General features: G+C 26.8%; 4 protein-coding genes across 5 annotated transcripts; 2 read left to right on the forward strand and 2 right to left on the reverse strand.

Moving 5' to 3' along the window:
* The first annotated feature begins 3,091 nt into the window (after positions 1-3,091).
* bonsai (28S ribosomal protein S15, mitochondrial) lies at positions 3,092-6,389 on the forward strand. 2 transcript variants are annotated; one of them, XM_015523508.2, is made up of 5 exons: positions 3,092-3,244; positions 3,330-3,557; positions 3,641-3,774; positions 5,766-5,958; positions 6,024-6,389. In XM_015523508.2, exons 1-5 carry the CDS (start codon positions 3,207-3,209, stop codon positions 6,289-6,291), a joined length of 861 nt encoding a protein of 286 aa, XP_015378994.1. In that variant the 5' UTR covers positions 3,092-3,206; the 3' UTR covers positions 6,292-6,389. The 2 variants fall into 2 exon arrangements, with proteins under 2 accessions (XP_015378994.1, XP_015378995.1); XM_015523509.2 differs by having other exon boundaries at positions 3,131-3,230.
* TrpRS-m (Tryptophanyl-tRNA synthetase, mitochondrial) lies at positions 6,367-8,619 on the reverse strand. The gene is made up of 7 exons (XM_015523507.2): positions 8,199-8,619; positions 7,956-8,114; positions 7,788-7,886; positions 7,438-7,601; positions 7,257-7,378; positions 6,910-7,180; positions 6,367-6,594 (listed from the first exon to the last, which is right to left on the reverse strand). Exons 1-7 carry the CDS (start codon positions 8,256-8,258, stop codon positions 6,387-6,389), a joined length of 1,083 nt encoding a protein of 360 aa, XP_015378993.1. The 5' UTR covers positions 8,259-8,619; the 3' UTR covers positions 6,367-6,386.
* Positions 8,620-8,820: 201 nt separating this feature from the next.
* On the forward strand, positions 8,821-10,191 carry TfIIS (RNA polymerase II elongation factor). Its single transcript, XM_015523461.2, has one exon. It carries the CDS (start codon positions 9,098-9,100, stop codon positions 9,962-9,964), a length of 867 nt encoding a protein of 288 aa, XP_015378947.1. The 5' UTR covers positions 8,821-9,097; the 3' UTR covers positions 9,965-10,191.
* Positions 10,192-11,008: 817 nt separating this feature from the next.
* Positions 11,009-18,971, reverse strand: ClC-b (chloride channel protein 7). Its single transcript, XM_015523440.2, has 17 exons — positions 18,579-18,971; positions 17,861-17,965; positions 16,885-17,083; positions 16,670-16,779; positions 16,443-16,586; positions 15,931-16,108; positions 15,739-15,870; positions 15,493-15,658; positions 14,504-14,642; positions 13,922-14,015; positions 13,662-13,831; positions 13,382-13,552; positions 12,977-13,189; positions 12,748-12,912; positions 11,534-11,617; positions 11,365-11,445; positions 11,009-11,290 (listed from the first exon to the last, which is right to left on the reverse strand). Exons 1-17 carry the CDS (start codon positions 18,603-18,605, stop codon positions 11,189-11,191), a joined length of 2,280 nt encoding a protein of 759 aa, XP_015378926.1. The 5' UTR covers positions 18,606-18,971; the 3' UTR covers positions 11,009-11,188.
* Between the last annotated feature and the right edge of the window lie 686 nt (positions 18,972-19,657).

Consider the following 19,657-nt stretch of genomic DNA (forward strand, 5'->3'; position numbering starts at 1 on the left):
AAATTATGATGTGGAGGTGCTGAGTATAAGGTATATACTGCACCGAGTGCAATTGCCAATCGGAGTCTAATGCATCGATCATTTAAGCAAATGCAATGTATGCTGATCGGACTGTTACACATTTCAATTTTTTTTTTTTAGTATATATATATATATTTTTTTTATTAGGTTTTTTTAATATAATTTTCGTTATTTACTGAATTTTATCAATTGGTTAGAAATATAGGGAAAAAAGCCACGGCAAAAAAATCCACGGAAAAAAAGCCAAGATAAAAAATCTAAGGAAAAAAGCCACGGAAAAAATAAGCTAAATTATTACAATAATTAATTATATAACAATTAAAATTAAAGTATTAAATTAGGTATTATTTAAAAAAGTTTTACACATTATTGGTCATATTGTATACATATATAAATATATAATTATTAATACACAAGACTGTCACAGGTAATATGTTGTTATTTATTATTCAGAGTAATAAATATATTTTAGATTCTAAACAGCAATGAATGTATTTATGTATTGATTTTATTAAACAAAAAGTATTTAAATTAAAAATATATATAAATTAATTCATTTCAAGATAGCATGTATTTCATACTGCAACATATGTACATTTAAAAAAAAATCACCCAGTACAAAGTATATGCAATATGCATAATACTTATACATATCTAGCAGTGGCGTAACAATAGGGTGGCATGACGGGAAATAGGCCACGAGCCCATGACTCTAGAGGGCCCATCAAAAAAAAAAAAATAAGTACATTAAAAACAAAATCACCATTATAGCGAAATTTATAAATACGATTCTTTTTAGAAATATATGTATTTTCTTGTAAAATAAAATTAATTTAATAACTGATCACGATTATATTTATAGATTATTTTAATTAACAGTCCGTCAACATTTTCGATATTCATATTATTATACTAAATATGATTTTCGCCTTAAACGCCCGTCTTCGCAGACTACGAACGCTACTCACAAATAATAAACACTCCAGCTTAAAAATTAAAGTTCTTATGTATAAAACATTACTCAAACCTCTATGGACATATGGTCTCCAACTATGGGGTACAGCAAAAGCGTCCAATACAAACAAAATTCAGCAATTTCAGAATATTGCTCTTCGAAAAATTACTAATGCTCCACCCTTTGTTTCGAATTACACTATTCATAATGACCTGTCAATAAAAACTGTGACAGAAGAAGGTAAACGTTTCTACAAAATCTTTCATGCCCGGCTGCAAACACACCGTAACCCACTCATTAAAAACCTATCCGTCCAAACATTACCTGGCAACCCCAGGCGTCGATTAAAAAGGAGATGGTGCCGTGATTTGCTAGGGAACTAATATCAATTAAAAAACATTATAAAAAAAAAAAAAAAAAAAAAAAATCAAAAAAAAAAAAAATCAGTACATATAAATATAGCTAGTTTCATACAACCTCCAGTTAAGTGCCATTAGTGGGTGGCTTCTTACTCAAGTACTCATGTATTATATTTTTAACCCTTATCAAATATGCTAATTGTGCAAAATTGTACAGATTGTATATATATTGTGTAAAATAAAAAAAATAAAAAAATATGATTTTTATTATTTGTAACCTTAAAGGGTAGAATTTTTTAGGTGGTTATTTTTTGTAGGTTATTCCTCATATCTCCTTCTTCCAAATTTATAAAACTAAGGGCCCGATTGGATTATTTTGTCACGGGTATTAAAAGTTCTGGTTACGCCACTGATATCTAGGATGTAAGACATAAATCAATTGATTTCAACATAATATCCACAAAATATTATATTATTTTTATTCAATGTTTATTATAATATTAACAATTTTATTTTTATATATGAATACTGACAATACAGTATGATTAACCATGTTAAAAAATTTTTAAATTAATTAACATATAACTTGTGTATTAATAATTTTATATATATGAATGCAGGGCCGTATTTAGGAATTTGACACCAAGGGGCAACAAAAAAATACGCCTCATTAATCATTATACAAAATACAAATTTAAATTTAAAAAAAATTAGCCCCCTCTCTCCTACTCAGCCGCCCGGGGCAACAGTACCCTGTAGCTCCCCCCTAAATACAGCTCTGTATGAATGTATAATGTATTATGTACACAATATGACCAATGCTTAAAAATTTTGAATAATACTTTAAATTTTATTTTTTGTGTACATATTTAATTATAATTATTTTTATATAATTGGTCAATAATGTGTAAACAATTTTTAAATAATACCTAATTGAATACTTTAATTTTAATGGTTATAGGTATATTTAATTATTGTAATTTGACTTTTTTTCCGTGGCTTATTTTTCCCGTGGCATTTTTTTCTGTGGATTATTTTTCCCTGGATTTTTTTTCTTGGCTTTTTTTTCCGTGGATTTTTTTACCCTGGCTTTTTTTCTGACTAGATAGATAACAACACGTGAACAATCTTAAATTTTAAAACTAAAATCATTCAAGCTTTTTTATCGAACATTTGTGGATATTTTTTAAAATTCCTGATTCGAATATTAACGATTTGTTTTGTTTACTTTTTTCGTTTTTGAGGAGTAGGCTTAAAATTTATATGTTCTGAAAATCTGAAAATCTAACTATGACACATAAGCTAGCTATATCAGTGTTTACTATTTAGTATTCATCATGATTCGCTTAGAACAATGGCATAATATAGTTGGTAGATAATACATTTATTTATTTATTTATTTAACCCTATGACCTGTCCCACCATATAAGTTTAACATTAAGGATTGTGTTAAGACCGCTAAGGGGCCTAAAAAGCTAATAGATTAACTTACTACTATACGCTGACAACTGAAAACGAGTCACAAGTACCAATGCACTGTAATCCATAAAATATAAATTATTCTTTCTAATATTTCTATAGTCTATTCTAGGCAATGGCAATACGGTTTACAAAAAATTTATAATATTGTTTATAAATTATATTATACAATAGTGGCAATAGTCAATAATTTACTACGAACTACACTGACTAGTGACTACCACGTTCGAGAATCGACATTCGAACGATTTAAAATTTTAAACAAAACCTATATATTTTTTCTGTGCTCGAGCCTATGCTTATTACTTATCATTCGTTAATTTTTAACCTCTAATATGAAACGATTTATCAACAAATTATAAGAGATAACAGAGTAGGTCTTCAATGGCTTAATGAAATTTGCCGTTTTCTTGGATGTAATATCGAATATGTACTTAAGTGTTATTTTATGTTTATTTATATTTTGTCGATAGGTACCTATGAGAAAATAATAATTATTCATTTTTATTATTTAGCTTTATTCCGTGTACCGTCATGTTCACTACATTACGTTCACTGATTCACCCTGGAAACGGTGTAATCCTATCAACTAGGGGCCTTAAGTCTGATTTACACATAAAATGGGTCCGGCCAGAGAAAATCGCCTGCTGGGATCCAAAAAAATCTGGTGACTTGTCACCTTTGGAGCCACTGGACATGACAAAACCGCCATTAGAATATCAAGAATCTGAGGAACTAAAAACGTAAATGACCAACATAACTTATTTTTTAAATTATAGTAAAGGTTATAAATTAAATAATAAAATATTACCAAATTTTATTTTAGAGCCAATGAAAATGTGCGTAAAGTATTTTCTTGTGAGTTTATGGGACGCCGGTATGCAACGCAACTGGCTCGCCAGCAACTGATTGATAAAGTCAAATCCAATAATTTAGATTTCACATCATGTGAAGTTCAAAGTATGATCATAATATAATATTGATATCTAATAATTGTATTCTTACTTAAAACCAGTAATTTTATGTTGAAGGAGAACAGTATAATATATTTATTTTTATAATAAAAATAATAAACATCAGTGTAATCATGTAATAACGTGGGATTAGAACTTTTAGCTTTTTCATATTTGTCTAGAAAGTTCGCAGTACGATAAAAGTGATCTATAAATATGTTTCAGAACTCTAGGAAGCCGTAGCATAGTGTATTTAAGATTTCTTCAAGGAGGGATATACGTTAGCAAACATTTACTTTCCCCGAGGGAAGGGATAGTTCACTTACCATTGACATTATAATATTATAAATAAAGAGCAAATAGAAGACCAATGGAATCTATCCCTCATATCCCCTTCCCCGTAAATTTGCCATCTGCTAGGAAGCAATATTTAAGTTTCTTTACATTATTTGCCATTTCTGACTACTGCATATATATGTGCATATGTTAACACACAAGAAATTATATACCTAATATATTAGGCTTAACCCTGCTAAGTAATTTCATTATATGCAGAGGTGCTTCTAGATGTGCTGGCGAGAAAAAGTATATTTATGGAATTTATTCCACAAGAGATATTAAAATATAACATTACATGTATCTAATCTCACAAAAAAGGCAGCTAAAAACCCTGCCTCTCCTATTGAAAACACCTATGCTCATATATATCATGATGTAAATGACAAAGAGAGATTAGTTTTTATTTAATTAAGTTTTTCAAAATATTACTGTTTGTTACATTTTTATTTCAAAAAGCTGTATAACCAGACTTTTTCTGAGTCAAAATTTAAATATTTAATGCCAACTCAATTAGTGATTAATTTTCTGATTTTTCACTTCTTAATTCTGGACTTATGTTTGATGTAAACACAATCAACTGGAGTATATAACTAGTATTTAACTTAATATACAGATTTCAGCGCATTATTTGTTTTCTCTTTACGGCCTACGCCAGGGCCGGATTAAGATTTTTTGCGCCCCGGGGCAAACCTACCTAAAATTAAGAACTACTTTTTAATAATACATAAACATAACATTGTTTTACTATAATTTGGCATTTATTATATAATATTAGAAATATATTAAAATTATATGAAAACAATCTTTTTAATATTACTATATACCTAAACAATGTAAATACATTTATTAAAATAACAATTTTGTAAACATGATTTAATATTTATTTAATTATTATTATTATTATTATTATGGCGCGGACTCTGTGACTGTAGTTATTATTTGTAATTCAGATATCGGTAAATTCGTGAAAACGCGTATGTGAGTTTGCGCGCCGTGTACACTGTCGTAATCGCTAATAGTTTTTTCACTCTAAATGGTACCCACAATATTTCAAAACTTTGCGCCTTTAAAATCTTGCGCCCGGAGGCAGATGCCCCCTCTGCCCCCCCCCTTTAATCCGGCCCTGGCCTACGCACAACATAGACTAAATACATTTATGAAGAATTTATTTTTATAATACTCTTGAGGGTATGGCACACGGATTTGTCAAAATAAAACAATTTTAAGATTGTTTAAATTTATAATTTTTTTTTCATTTTTGATAATCAAGCAATAGTAAAAAATGAAACGGTTATATCATACCATAAAAAATATTAACATTTTTTATTTTTGTAAAGATGATTTTACTCTATAATCAGTCAAAAATCTTAATAAATGATCTCAGACAAAAGTGTTTCGTGTTGCATATTAGTCTTAGAAAACAAATATTGTACTGACTTCCTCAAATATTAGGTCTGTTTTATTTTAGTGGTATGGAAAATAGTAGAGTAGACAATATAATAATAATGGGCAACAGTATCATTTTGTGTATCTATATCAAAAATTTGTCTCAATATCTATAATGTTGTAAATTATTACAATATAAGTAAAAAATATGTTATAGGGTTCCCAGGTATTTTATTAGTTTATTACCAATAAATATTCATGTTTTATTTTTAGTTGCCAGTATGACAGCCAACATTCGTAATCTTCAAGAACACTACAAATTATCTCCAAGAGATAAAAATTCTAGAGTTGCATTAAAAGAAATAATAGATAAGCGGAAAAAAAGACTGAAGTATTTACGAACTTGGGATTATAAGAAGTTTGAATGGTTATTGGAATGTTTGGATTTAAAGTATCATCCTCACCCGTAAGTAAATTACATAATAATTTTACAAATTATTTACATTTTTATAATTTATACTTCTATTCTAGACCTTATGAACGGGTAGAAAGAAAAAAATCATTACGTCGTCTAACATCACAATGGTGTGATGAAGTCAAATCAAAAAAATTGGCTGAATACCGTAATGAATTGGATAACCAAAAAGAAATGTTTTTGAAACAAAAATTGGAAACATTAGAATGGGCTAAAAAAGAAGAAATTGAATGTGGAGTAGAACCAACAATAACTGATGATGATATTGAAAGTGCCCGTAAACAATTAGAAGAATGGAAAACCCTAAAATCAATTCAAGAATAACCATATTATTGTAAATCAGAATATTTAAAAAAAGTTATCTCTTTAATGTTCAAAAAAAAAAAAAATTCTATAGTATTAAAATATTAACTAGTTTTTTATTTATGATTTAAAATCTTATTGCTTGGTATTGAACCAATTTTAGAAACTACTTCTTGCCATGTTTCTAAAGCAATTAAATTTGCTTTCTGCTGTCCTTCTTGTAGTACTTTACTCAAATATTCTGGTGAATCCATCAGTTTTAAAATCTCCTGACGAATAGGTGTAAATTTTTCAACTAATGCTTCTGCTACTATATGTTTATACCTGAAAAAAAATGTTATAATTAATAGTTATACATTTGTATTATATAGGTATAATTGTCAAAAATAAAAATAATATTGTTACTCAATATTATTTTTTTTTATAATTAATTGTTGTTAAAAAAAAGTTTATAATTATTATTTTGTTAGGTTACGTTATATAAAATGTTAATAATATAACAGTGGTTCTCAAATTTGCACTAAGGGCACCATGATCAAATTCTAAGAACACTGTAGTTTATGGCTCATAATAAATAATTTTAAAAGTATAGAGTTAAAGTTTGGAAACCGCTGGACTAGGAGATTAAAACTTATTTACCGTCCAGTGTCTAAGAGTGAATTTTCTTCACAAATTTCTTCTGGCAATAGTCCACTAACAAGTGAATGCATGGTTAAAAGCGTTGAAACACCTGGTCTATTATCAGGATCATATGTTATTTCAGATTTACAATCTGTAACAGATTTTTTCACTTTTTCTACGATGACATCTGGTTCATCCGTAATTTCTATTCTTCCACGAGGATCTGGATGAGACTTAGACATTTTTTTCATAGGGTCACGAAGATTTCTTATCCTCGAAGAGCAATTTTCTAAAGACAAAATTAAAAAATTATACAAGTCTGAATAAATATTTTGTTTTTCAATTATAAACATATATTTATTTACGTTGAATAAGAACTTCAGGTACAGGAAATGTGTCACCAAAGCGTTTGTTGAATGTTCGAGCTAAACCATGAGCCAATTGCAAGTGTTGAATTTGATCTTCACCAACTGGTACTTTAGTTGCTCTATGACAAATAAAATAAGCCAATGACGAAAACATTAGATAGAAAGTATAATTGATTACTTATATAAAAGTATGTCTGCAGCTTGTAAAACTGGATATAAGTACAAACCAAGAGGAACATCTTTCAAAGTTGAAGATTTTTCTTTAAATTGAGGTAACTGGCCCAATCTAGGCATTGTAGTTAAACATCCAAGAACCCAACTTAATTGGGTATGTCCAGGTACCTTAGATTAAAGAGAATTTAGAATTGAGTAATAATGTATAGTGTTTTATAACTCTAAAATAATAACTTTTCAATAATAATGGACTAATTTTTTTAAAGCTTTTACACAGGGAGTAATAAATTTAAATATTGTAGTATTATATCAAATAAATAATTTATTTAATCATAATTATACAATTTTAATTACCTGAGATTGCAGAAACAAAGTGCTTTTAACAGGATCAATTCCACATGCAATTAGACTAGCTGTCATGAGGAAGACATTTTTTTCTAATGCTTTTGTATTCTAAAAAAATAGAAAAAACCTCAACAAAAGTCATAGTTTATATTAGATATTATTCAATATTAAACTAACATATGGCAAAGTAATGGAGTGCATGTCAACAATGCTGAATATGACTTCTCTATTTTCATTTTGTAGTTGAACCCACTTGGATACAGCACCAAAGTAATTACCTAAATGCAAGGTTCCTGTTGGCTGAATACCAGAAAATACTCTCTCTTTCCATTTAACCTAAAAAGTTGTTTTAATAAAAATTATTGAATCAATAATTAAACATGTAAATTAGGACTAAAATGAAGCAGCATAATCACTTACATTTGAATGGCAAGAACGTACGAGTGTATGACAAGAAAGAGAAATCTTCTTAAAAATCATGTTTAAATATTTATTTAAGGAATACGTGCAATAAAGATTATATACTTCAACCAAATACTTAAATCAATACTAAACTTCCTAATAATTGTCAATTAATTTAACATAATTATGAATACAATACAAATTTGAAAAATCATAAAAAGACAAGATCCAAGTTATAACTGCTAACAAGTATTTATAAGTATAAAATGAGCATTAAGAAATACAAGTTATAATTATTAACTAATTACTATAATAATCAAGACTGGAGACATTAAACCCCTTAAGGTCATATTATTATTTATAATTAAATATTAAGATTTAAACCGTATAATAATAGATCAATACTCAAAATTCAAACACTGACTAACACTTAACAGGCACTAGTCACCTGTCCTGTCCTCAATCAGTTATCTGATATAAAAGATAACAAGTAATCTAATCACGATAGTTATGAATTTATGATACCATACTAGGCGTATACAGTGCATGCATAGATGTTTTTGGTTTATGTTGGTGTGTCTGTTTTTAAAATACCTGCTTGCATCCAATTTTTATCATCAAACAACAATTTTTTTTTCATATTTTAAGTTTCATTCTTCATTTTAATAACAATTGTTTTGGAGGGTTCATTTGAGTCACACCGCCGCCGTGTTTGTTTATAATTATAATATATTATTAGTATAATACCATCAGTTTGTAACGTGTGTGGTTTGTCTACTGTCTTGTTCTATATCATAACGTGAAATATTGACATTTTTCAAACACGCATTGTATTAAATCAACTTTCCAGGCATCCGTGTTTGGTAAGGCTTTTACCTGTTAATGAACATTGATTTCTAACCAATTCCATATTTACGATGTCTGTTGAAAAAGACATAATTAAAATACAAAACAAGCTACAAAGCATGTCCGATGAAAATGCTGACCAAACCCAAGCACTCGATTTATTGAAAGCTCTTAAAGACCTCCCGATCACATTAGACATACTTACGAAGACTCGTGTGGGAATGACCGTCAATTCATTCCGAAAAAGCTGTAAAGATGAAGAAGTAATTACATTTTCGAAAGCATTGATTAAAAATTGGAAAAAATTATTGAGTGGAGACAAGTCAGTACCGCAAGAGCCGAAAAAAGATAAAAAAGAGCGTAAAAAGTCGGAGGAAAAAGAACAAAAAATAGATGCAAAGAAAGATACACCAAAACCAGTCGTATTTCCAACACCATCAACAACAGATGCAATTCGTCTGAAATGTCGAGATTTACTAATCACTGCATTGAAAACTGAAGATGAACTTGGTGGTTGTGCGTCGATTGAAGAACTTGCTGATGAACTTGAAGATGCTATTTACTCAGAGTTTAAAAACACTGATGCTCGCTACAAAAACAGAGTAAGAAGTAGATACTCAAATCTAAAAGATGCTAAAAACCCACAACTAAGAAGCAATTTCATCGCTGGCGCTATTACTCCTGCTCAATTGGCTAAGATGACTGCTGAAGAGATGGCTAGTAATGAGATGAAAACATTGAGAAATAAACTCATTAAAGAATCCATAGATGATGCTCAATTGGCTACTGTACAGGGAACTACAACTGATTTATTGAAATGTGGTAAATGTAAAAAACGAAATTGTACATACAACCAAATCCAGACAAGAAGTGCTGATGAACCAATGACAACCTTTGTTATGTGCAATGAATGTGGTAACAGATGGAAATTTTGTTAGATTAATAATATTCAATTTAGGTCTTGATGGAGCACCTGAACATATGTATATTAATTGTATTTTTCTTCATTTTTTATTTTAAAAAAAATCGAAGTTGATAAGCCTACAAATTCATTATTCACTAATAGAACTTTTTTAGCATTTAAAGAAAACTCATTTGTGAGATCGGTTTTATGTACCTATAACTTATATTTAAAATATCAATAAATTTATATTATTGAGTGTGACTTAAAGCTTTTATATTTTTGTAACTCTTGAATAGAATAACCACACATATTTTTAATACAAATTAGTTTAGTCTATAAAAAGGTCTTACATTTTCTTTGCGTAATTAGTGCCAATTCATTACAATCTTCAATAAATTAACAACTATGAATAAAAATTTTTTTAATGTAATGTACATCTGATTATGCATCAAATTGATGATTTAAATATAAATATACATGTTATTGTATGCTAATAATTATGAACTATGAAAATAATTTATATATTATAATAATTTATTAATTAATCAATTTCTTTAAGTTGTAAGATAGTTTGTACTTGGCATACTACATTAAAAATTCAGTAATAATTTTTTTTCGTTAAGTATTGAAAATTATTAAATAACTTAAATTATTCAGTAACTTCATAGTATTGTTAACACAATACATTATAAATATTTACTAATAACGATTAAAGAAAAAAATTATTATTCCATTGGTTAGTAATTTACTTTGGTAATAAAATAATATTTTACAGTTCACACATATTAATTCTTCTAGAGGATCTCAGATATTTTAATTCGCTTATTATGAATCAGTCTTGTATCACACATGAATACCTATATATAAACTAAATAGAATTATTCAAAATTGTTTATAAAAATTATACAGAAAATGTATTTATGCACATTTAAAAGTATGTTTAATATCTAAATACACAAAATATAAAATAATATTAGTCTGTTACTCATAAAAGTAAAATATTGATTTATTAATCTGTGTGGTACTAATACCACAACATAACCTACTGTGTATCACAGTTGAAAAAAACTGATCTACATTACAATCATTAAAAAAATATTTTATTTCATATAAATATATAATAATGTTGATAAATTCACATTTGTTAAATAGGTAAAATATAGAACATCATACTAGCTTGATAAAATATAACAATTAACACACAATAATTAATGGAATATAGTATAAGAATAGATTAATTTATATATAAGAAAAGTTATCACAATTTAGCTGACACTTTAAGTTCTTCAACACCAATAGCGCCCCTATGTCTCCATACTCTATAACGGGTAAGATCTTTACGAGTTACAACACCAATTACCTAAAATAATATGAATATAAAAAATCATCATTAATTGCATTATATTATTAAGTAATTAATTGAGTAATATATACCTCATTTGAATCATTAACGACAACAATATGTCTAAGGCCCATTGCTCTAAAAAGTCGAAAAATCCTTGGCAATGATGCCATCTAGGTGAATAAATTGTTAAAAAATTTAGTTAATATGCAATAAAAATAAACATTTAATTAAATGAATAATAAAGCTGTGTTTTCTTACATGTTGTACAACATATGGAGATGGATTCATAAATCTTAATAGATCAACTGTATATTGCCGTTCACTATCCAAGACTTCAATATTCTAAACAAAAATGTAGTACTTTCTGTGAATTTGTGATTTTATTCTGTATAAAAAATTATTCACAAGAATGATTGCAAAGTACTTAACACCACATTGACTACCTTGCGGCCGCCGACGTCCGAATAAAAATAATTAGGTATTGATAATTTTTAGACTGCCAGCTGCCGCACCATATCATTGGTAGGAGGCCATACAGCCGCGGGCTGCCGTAAATTAATTTGGATTTATATTATTAACTTTTTTGTGGCGCTAAAATAATGATTTTGAAAATACGCTGTGGCGTAGTGGGAATAATTGCAATTTTTTTGATGTAATAAACATAATTTTACTATTTTTTTTTTGTATTTTTAATTTTTTTCAATTTCAATAGTATATATATATACAAATACAAATTTATAATGACACTGAAAAATTTCCTTGGCGTACCCATGATAAATATTCTTGGGGACGCAAGGCAGTCAATGTGTTAAGAAATGTTTGGTTATTGTATTCTTGTTGCCAATTAGAGCCTGTAGAAATCTCTTTTCTGTTATTGAATTATTTACTATTCATTTTGACAAATCCAGGTGAATTGCTTATGTAATATTTAATTGAAACAATTAAAAGTAACTAACTCAAAACATTTTATTTAGCATATTTTATTGTGTTCAGCTAAAGAGGGGAAAAAACATACTTGGAAACTCTAAAGGTCTATGTTACTATGTTAGAATTCTACATGATACCCATATGAATTCAGAATTTCTATGACATCATAAAAAAAAAGGTAATAAGTATATATATTATATTCATATAATAAATTACTTTGTTCATGTCTCCTTCATTCAATATAAATTTATACCAACATTTTCTACATTTATAGTTCACTTTTTTACAGAATAAAGACCGATACTATTATTGCAAAAAAATTAACTATGGATTCTTATTAAATCAAGTGTTTTAAAATATAACTTTTAACATTCATAATGATAATACATAAAAATATAAATATGTATATAAATATTAGGTTTCAAAAGGTAAGATGTTTTCGATCAAAGTGGTGAAAGGTGTAAATTAAAAAAAGTAATAAAACAGTGGGAAAATAAGAATAATGATATATACTATAATTTAAATATATATACAATTTTACTTACATCTATATTTGAATATCTCGGATAATCTTTTCGGAAAGTAGTCAAAGAAACATTATCCCAAGCAGAAGGAATCTCGTTAAATACTTTGTTTTGTAATAGTACTATAAGTTGAGATCGAAGAATCAATCCACGTAAGCGACCATTAGGTTTATTGTTACCTCCTTCCTAAAAACAAAATACATTATTTTTTAAACTACGGTTGAATTTTTATAGTTAATTTTTAATTTACCGTATCAGCGCTAAAAACATCATCAACTACTGGAAATCCATTATACGTATACTTTTTTAAAGTGTCCACAATTTTTCCAACTGATTCTTTAGATTTAAAAACAGTGACAGGATAAGACATGACCTCACTAGCATAAATATTAGATGATAGTGGTGGAGGATCCCAAGCCATCAACGGTATTCCACTCAATTGTATGTGAATGTCATAAATACTCTTAAAAATAATAAAAAAATTTACATAAAAGAAAATAATAATATAACCATAAATACCTTATTCAATAAATATAAATATTTTAAATTAAATAATAATATTGGTTTACATGGGTAACCTAATATTTATTTATTTAGGTACATAGGTATAAATAATAATAAAATATTTGTTTATTTAAATACTAATATGTCTAACCTCTGTAAAATAGTCACCAATCCATTTTGCTGTTAGAAGACAAATCATAAGTGGTAAACCAAAAGTTATGTCACCAGTTGCTTCAATTAATATAACTGTAAGACTAATAGTCATGCGAACAGCACCACCAAGTTGTGATGCAGCACCAATCAATGCATATTTTCCAACATCCTTAAATAAATTAAATGTTAAGTATATAATTATATTAAAACATAACAAATGAATATTTTTTTTTATATATTACAAATATATAATTTAAAAAAAAAAAAAAATGACTTACTACATTAGGAAATACACACTGAACCCCAAGTCCAATTAGTCGTCCCCATGCTGCACCTGTAGCTAAACATGGAATAAAAAGGCCAGCGCTCACACTTAAGCCATATGTCCAAATTGTAAGTAAATAAAAAGAAATGGCAAAATACCCTAATGTAGTTGCATCGAGTGATTCTAAAAAATAAATTAAAAATAACTTCTAGCAACTGCCAATAATAAATAACAAAACATTTTAAGCGTACAAAATATTCAAACATTATTTACCTGCTGGATCATGAAAAAAAGATCTAACTGATGCTTCAGGAACTTGAAGCCATAATGATGCCATGGAATTATACTCGCCATCATTACAATTTAACTATATATATAAAACTTAATTATTCATAATAACAATAAAATTCGTAAATCAGAAAAAAATATATTTAACTTTTGGCTAAAATATTTCTGTCTTATAATTATAAAGCAGTGGTGTGAAGAAGATTTTTAGAGCAACCTAATAAAACAGGGTAGGTGAGTGGAATATTAGTGGGTGATATTGAACAGGTATGAAAGCTATAAAACACTATAAACCAATACAAATATAATATTAATATATTAATTATAAGTATTTTTCAATTATAACTTAGCTATACTATATACAAAAAAATGTATTCGCCCCAACTAAAAATCTTGTCACCACACCACAGTTATATAGTGTAGCCAAAATAGCTGTTCATTTGTGAGAATTCATTCGATATTATCAAGTATTAGCAAAAAAAAAAATACATGGGTATCTATTTAAAAAATATAAAATTTAATATAATAATTCTGTACATTTATTGAAATAAAAAATAAAATGATTATTACTTGAACAGGATTTTTTGTTGGATCAAGGCCTATTGGTTTGCAATCATTTTGCCACAACATCAACAAAACTCCCACAGTTGCTGTACAGCAACAAACCAAGACTGCTTCTAAAACTTTCTTCCAGCGATTTACCAAATGTCTAGAAATGTAATGAAATAAATATAGCTTTGTATTTCCTAAATGTTTAAAATATTGATTACTTATATGGTATAACTAAAACAATTTTTTTATTCACCTATATTGGTCTTGGTATTATTTTAGTAGTGTATTTTTATATCTTAACTTGATGAGATCCGCAACAGTTGCAAGTACAAAGTACAAGTTTGGCCATCACTTATTCCTTTTAACCACCTCTTTAAGACACAAACAACACAACATTGTCAACTCTCCAACCTTACCTGAATATGTAGTTCATTAAGTATTTTATTCTTTTAAACTCTAATATATATTTGAGATTCAATTTTAGTATCTGGGTTGTATCTTCATCTCTCACATAACACCAATTACAACCAAATAATAAAACCAAAGACTAATCATAACAGGCTGTGTTAAATTATTAAAATTGTGAGTAACTTTTTACATAATAATAAAATATAAGAAATTACAGGAAATATTTTTAATGAAATAATGTTATGAACTCTATTTATGGATCTTAAATATATTTCATTTTAGTAATTATTTATAAAAAGTTATAATTAACAGTTGAACTTGTGTATTATATATTGTTAGTTATTGAAAAACATTAAGTACAATTAATATACGATAAAAAAATGAATAAAATAAAATAACATTTAAAAATCCAATTTATGACAAGTTTCATGATTGAAAGAATAGCCCAATATTTTAAGAATAAAAATGATAGTAAGACAACAATAAAGTTTAAATTTTAAATAGAGTATTTATTTATTTTTTATTATTATTATTTAAATTCTATTTATTTATCTACAATAAATTAATAAATTACTATTGACAATGAAAAAATTAATTACCTCATTCTGAATACGGTGAGTTTATAATTTAGATGACAAAATAATGCTCCAGTTAGTCCACCAATAATTCCAATAAAAATAAATATTGGTAATTCAAACATTTCATAAGATAAGGCAAAATTGCTAAACTTGCCAAAATTCAATAAGCCCCAATACGTTAATTCACCTATTTTATGAACAGATTTTAAACAAATATTCAAGCATTTTTATGATTTATTCTAAATACACAATTAACAAGTATATTACCAGGATGACCATGATATGCACTCAAAACTAAGTTTAGTGTAAATGTTGTAATCATAGATGCAAAAAATATTCTCCAAGTAAGCCCTTGATTCCAAAAACTAGCTCCTTCTTCTAAACTGAATAATACTCCACCTTTAAATAATTAAAAAAGTCATTTAATATGCTTAATAGTAATAATAATAATATATTTACCAACTGGTGAACCAAAAGCAGCAGCGACTCCAGCAGCAGCACCTCCAGATACAAAATCTCTTTTCTCATGGTCCTCCCTGAAATAATTTAAAGCTCCAAAATCCTTATTAAATGTGGTACTTTTTCCTTGGGAAATTCCAGCAGCTACAACTGCACCAGCATGAATCATCGGACCTTCCTAAAGAAAAAAATTGTTCATAACTAATACCTAAATATAATTAATATTTATTTTATTTTTAAAATTAACATTTTGTGTAAAATATACATACATATTATATACTATAAAACTAAGCGTAACTTATGATATTATTGTTATTAAAGTAATTTATTTTACTATAAGAAGACTTTAGTAATAAAGTAAGTTAAATTAATTTTTGATGAAAAATGTAATTTTGTCATAAAAAATACAATAATATATTTGCTTATAAGTCATTTTACCCTATACCAAACTATAGAGTTGTAATTATAAAAGTACAGAACCTAAAGTAAAATTATATTAACTATTAATTTACCTTTCCTCCACACATGCCACCTATAACAGTGGTAATCACACCAATAACTTTTATAAATAAAGTTTTTATCCTAACTAATCTTGGTATTTTTATTCCATTGAGGTAACATTTCACTTGAGGAATTCCAGATCCCAATGCAACTGGCTAGAAAATTGATATAACATTTAATTAAACTGAAAATTCTAAAAAATGATACATATACTAGTATTTTTTTTAGATATACATACTTCAATATAAGCAACTAATGTAGATCCAATTAAAACTGGCACAATATTGTAAGCCAACAACAATAAATAAGGTTTCCATAAACAATCTGATTGATTACATTTATCAATATCTAATAGTGGGCATATAATTAAGGAATTTTTAATCACTAAAGAATTTATTATATTATGACATGTTAAATTATCAACCAAATAAGAATAAAATCATAAAAGGATACATTTTTTAACTTGATTGAATTTAAAATCTGCAATAGTTTCTATTGATAAATCAATAATAATACCAATTGTAGCAGTTATTACACCGATCCAAAAGAAAATAATCCATCTTACAACATTTTTCTTAACTACAAAAGGGTAACCTTTGTTTCGCTCTTCTTCACGGTAAACATAGTTTTCAACGACTTCATAATCTAAACTCTAAAAAAAAAATGATTTCATTATTAATACCAATAAAATTATTTTACATAGGTGCACATTATTCAAACAAATATTGAACAAATAAGGCATTAAACTCATAGTACTTGAGATAGTATAACCTAAATTGAATATAAAAATTGTATTTTTAAATATTTTAATCACTAAATTACTGTACTATTAATGGACGGTTACCCCCCTTAAGCCAATCAATTAATTTTTTTATTACTATTATTATCCAATTTACTTATTGTGCTTTATGTATAGATTGTAAAAATAGCTTTTTAAAAATAAAAATAAATATACATATTTTAATAACAATGAATTATTGTACCAACACTAAACATTGTAATTAGACACAATTACACAATTGTATGATTTAATATAAATTATTAAAAAGAATAATTTAATAAACTATATAAAAAATTTGAGTAGGTTAGGTTAAAATTTGTTCAAAATTTCAAAATTTTAAGATCATTAAGAGACTTTTTTCTGAATTTCATACCAATCAGCATCACTTTAATATATTAAGAATAAATACTAATCATATTGAGTATTGTATAAATTAAAATTTTATATCCATTTATATAATATAAAATACAATATACAATATAAAATACATTTTTCCAACCAAATAAATATTATTTTCTATTTTAACTGCACAATAATGTTTATAGATATAAATAACTTTATTGTGGTCAACATTTTAAATTGTATATGAAATAGAAAAACATACATACATATTTAATATCATGGTATGATATATAAATAATAACTCACCTCATACTTTGCTGATAAAATATTTAACGATCCAATTGGTACTGAGTCTTCTTTCTCGGAAAATGAATCAAACTTTTTGGTATGAGACATTGTTCCGTATTTTGTCTATTTCAATAATTAAAACAAATAAATGATGACATAGGGACAATTAAAACAAAAAATTGTTTACATAAAGATGCCTATTACCAAGGTGGATTTATCCACCTTGTCTTCTATGCTATATTATCATTTATCATAAATAGTAAGAAAACCATGAACAATGATATTAAAAAAATTAAAAACAACAATTTGTACAATGGTATCAATGTTTACAGTCTTGAGCAAGCCATACTTTTCGCGGTAGAACAATGTTAAGACTATATAGTGTATTAAAGATAACTGATGTCTGGTGATACAATTGATTAATGACTCAAACTGTTGAATCACAATAAAGTATAAAAAAAAATTAGAGCCAATTCTAAATTGGAAATAATTATCATACAAGAGTATGATAATCACATAAGTATGTTCCAATGTATTACATAACATAATAAATAGTTAAGCAATATTAATTTTTCTTGTTATATACTTATGATAATTGGTTACATGAGTACATTAGATATTAATCAATTTTTAAACTAATTAAATTGATTACATTTAAATAAATAGTGTTATTTCTAGTGAAAATAAAATTGCTAATAACAACAATATAACAGAATAAAGGTAAAAATATACTTACGGTGAAACGTTTTTTGTTGCCACTCATTTAACTGCTTTAAAACAGACAATAACTATAATATGCCTATATAACTGTCTCTATAACTATTATATTTCTATAAAATCTACACGACATACTTATGTAATAAAATTATAATTCACTATTTAACTTAAATATTTAAAAATTATAAGTTCAATTAACTTTCATACTCTCATACAGCAAGGACAAATTTGTATTGAACATTTACTGTACAGAAGAATTTATAGTAAATTTACAAATTATTGATACATATTAATACAACTGAATATTATATTTTCGTGGATAATATATTTGAATATATTACAACGCTCTCTACTATTATACTTATTTAAATTTTAAAGTCTAAAGTTCTTAACTCAATGATAGTGTGATAGTACCATCCCGACTGACAAATTAAAGTCGTAATAGTAATCACTATCTGTGCCCTGTGGACAAAATTGAAAATCTATCATCTATGATATAAATGATAATACCACAGATTATATGAATATATATACATAACATGTTATCACCAAGGTTAATTTAATACACAGAATAGATACAATATAGGTAAAGAGACTCTTTAATTGTATATTTTAATATTTATTGATACTGAATTAACCTTGGTTTACTATTTAGTCTTGATCGGGGATTTTTTGAAGATTCAATTTAGTAGGGAAATTATTTAGATACTAGACTTGGGAAGAATCTGAGAATAGTAGTTACTAAACAGTAGACATATACACTTATACACTTCATTATTTCAACACTTGGTACTAAGGACTATAGTAATAACACAGTCGATCTTGACAGTGATCTATACTCTATACTCATTGGCCATTGCTATAGACTCTAAAGTAAAGATATTCAGATATCTCTATCTTCATCATTGAACATTTTAATCCATAAAGAAGATAGCACATGAATAGATCGTGTACAGAATGATAAAATCTTCAAGGTTCAAGTCTTAAAATCATATTTTAATTTGAAATGCCTATCATCGGGGTCTATAATGCTGATTTAATTCTAGCCCCTCCTCAAAAAAAAAAAAAAAAATGTCCCTAGCTGTCTCCATTTGATGG

This window comes from Diuraphis noxia, unplaced genomic scaffold (assembly GCF_037042655.1).
Source record: "Diuraphis noxia isolate RWA-SAM2 unplaced genomic scaffold, SU_Dnox_SAM2 contig0002, whole genome shotgun sequence".
Lineage (NCBI taxonomy): Eukaryota > Metazoa > Arthropoda > Insecta > Hemiptera > Aphididae > Diuraphis > Diuraphis noxia.

Coding starts and splice junctions, on each gene's coding strand:
- bonsai (XM_015523508.2), top strand. CDS start 3,207: ATGAAATTTGCCGTTTTCTTGGATGTAATATCGAATAT. Junction 3,558..3,640: donor GAATCTGAGGAACTAAAAAC/GTAAATGACCAA, acceptor ATTTTATTTTAG/AGCCAATGAAAATGTGCGTA. Junction 5,959..6,023: donor TTAAAGTATCATCCTCACCC/GTAAGTAAATTA, acceptor CTTCTATTCTAG/ACCTTATGAACGGGTAGAAA.
- TrpRS-m (XM_015523507.2), bottom strand. CDS start 8,258: ATGATTTTTAAGAAGATTTCTCTTTCTTGTCATACACTCGTACGTTCT. Junction 7,887..7,955: donor ACTCCATTACTTTGCCATAT/GTTAGTTTAATA, acceptor CTATTTTTTTAG/AATACAAAAGCATTAGAAAA. Junction 7,181..7,256: donor ACCTGAAGTTCTTATTCAAC/GTAAATAAATAT, acceptor TTTTGTCTTTAG/AAAATTGCTCTTCGAGGATA.
- TfIIS (XM_015523461.2), top strand. CDS start 9,098: ATGTCTGTTGAAAAAGACATAATTAAAATACAAAACAAGCTACAAAGC.
- ClC-b (XM_015523440.2), bottom strand. CDS start 18,605: ATGAGTGGCAACAAAAAACGTTTCACC. Junction 14,016..14,503: donor CAACAAAAAATCCTGTTCAA/GTAATAATCATT, acceptor TTATATATATAG/TTAAATTGTAATGATGGCGA. Junction 13,190..13,381: donor TTGGTGACTATTTTACAGAG/GTTAGACATATT, acceptor ATTATTTTTAAG/AGTATTTATGACATTCACAT.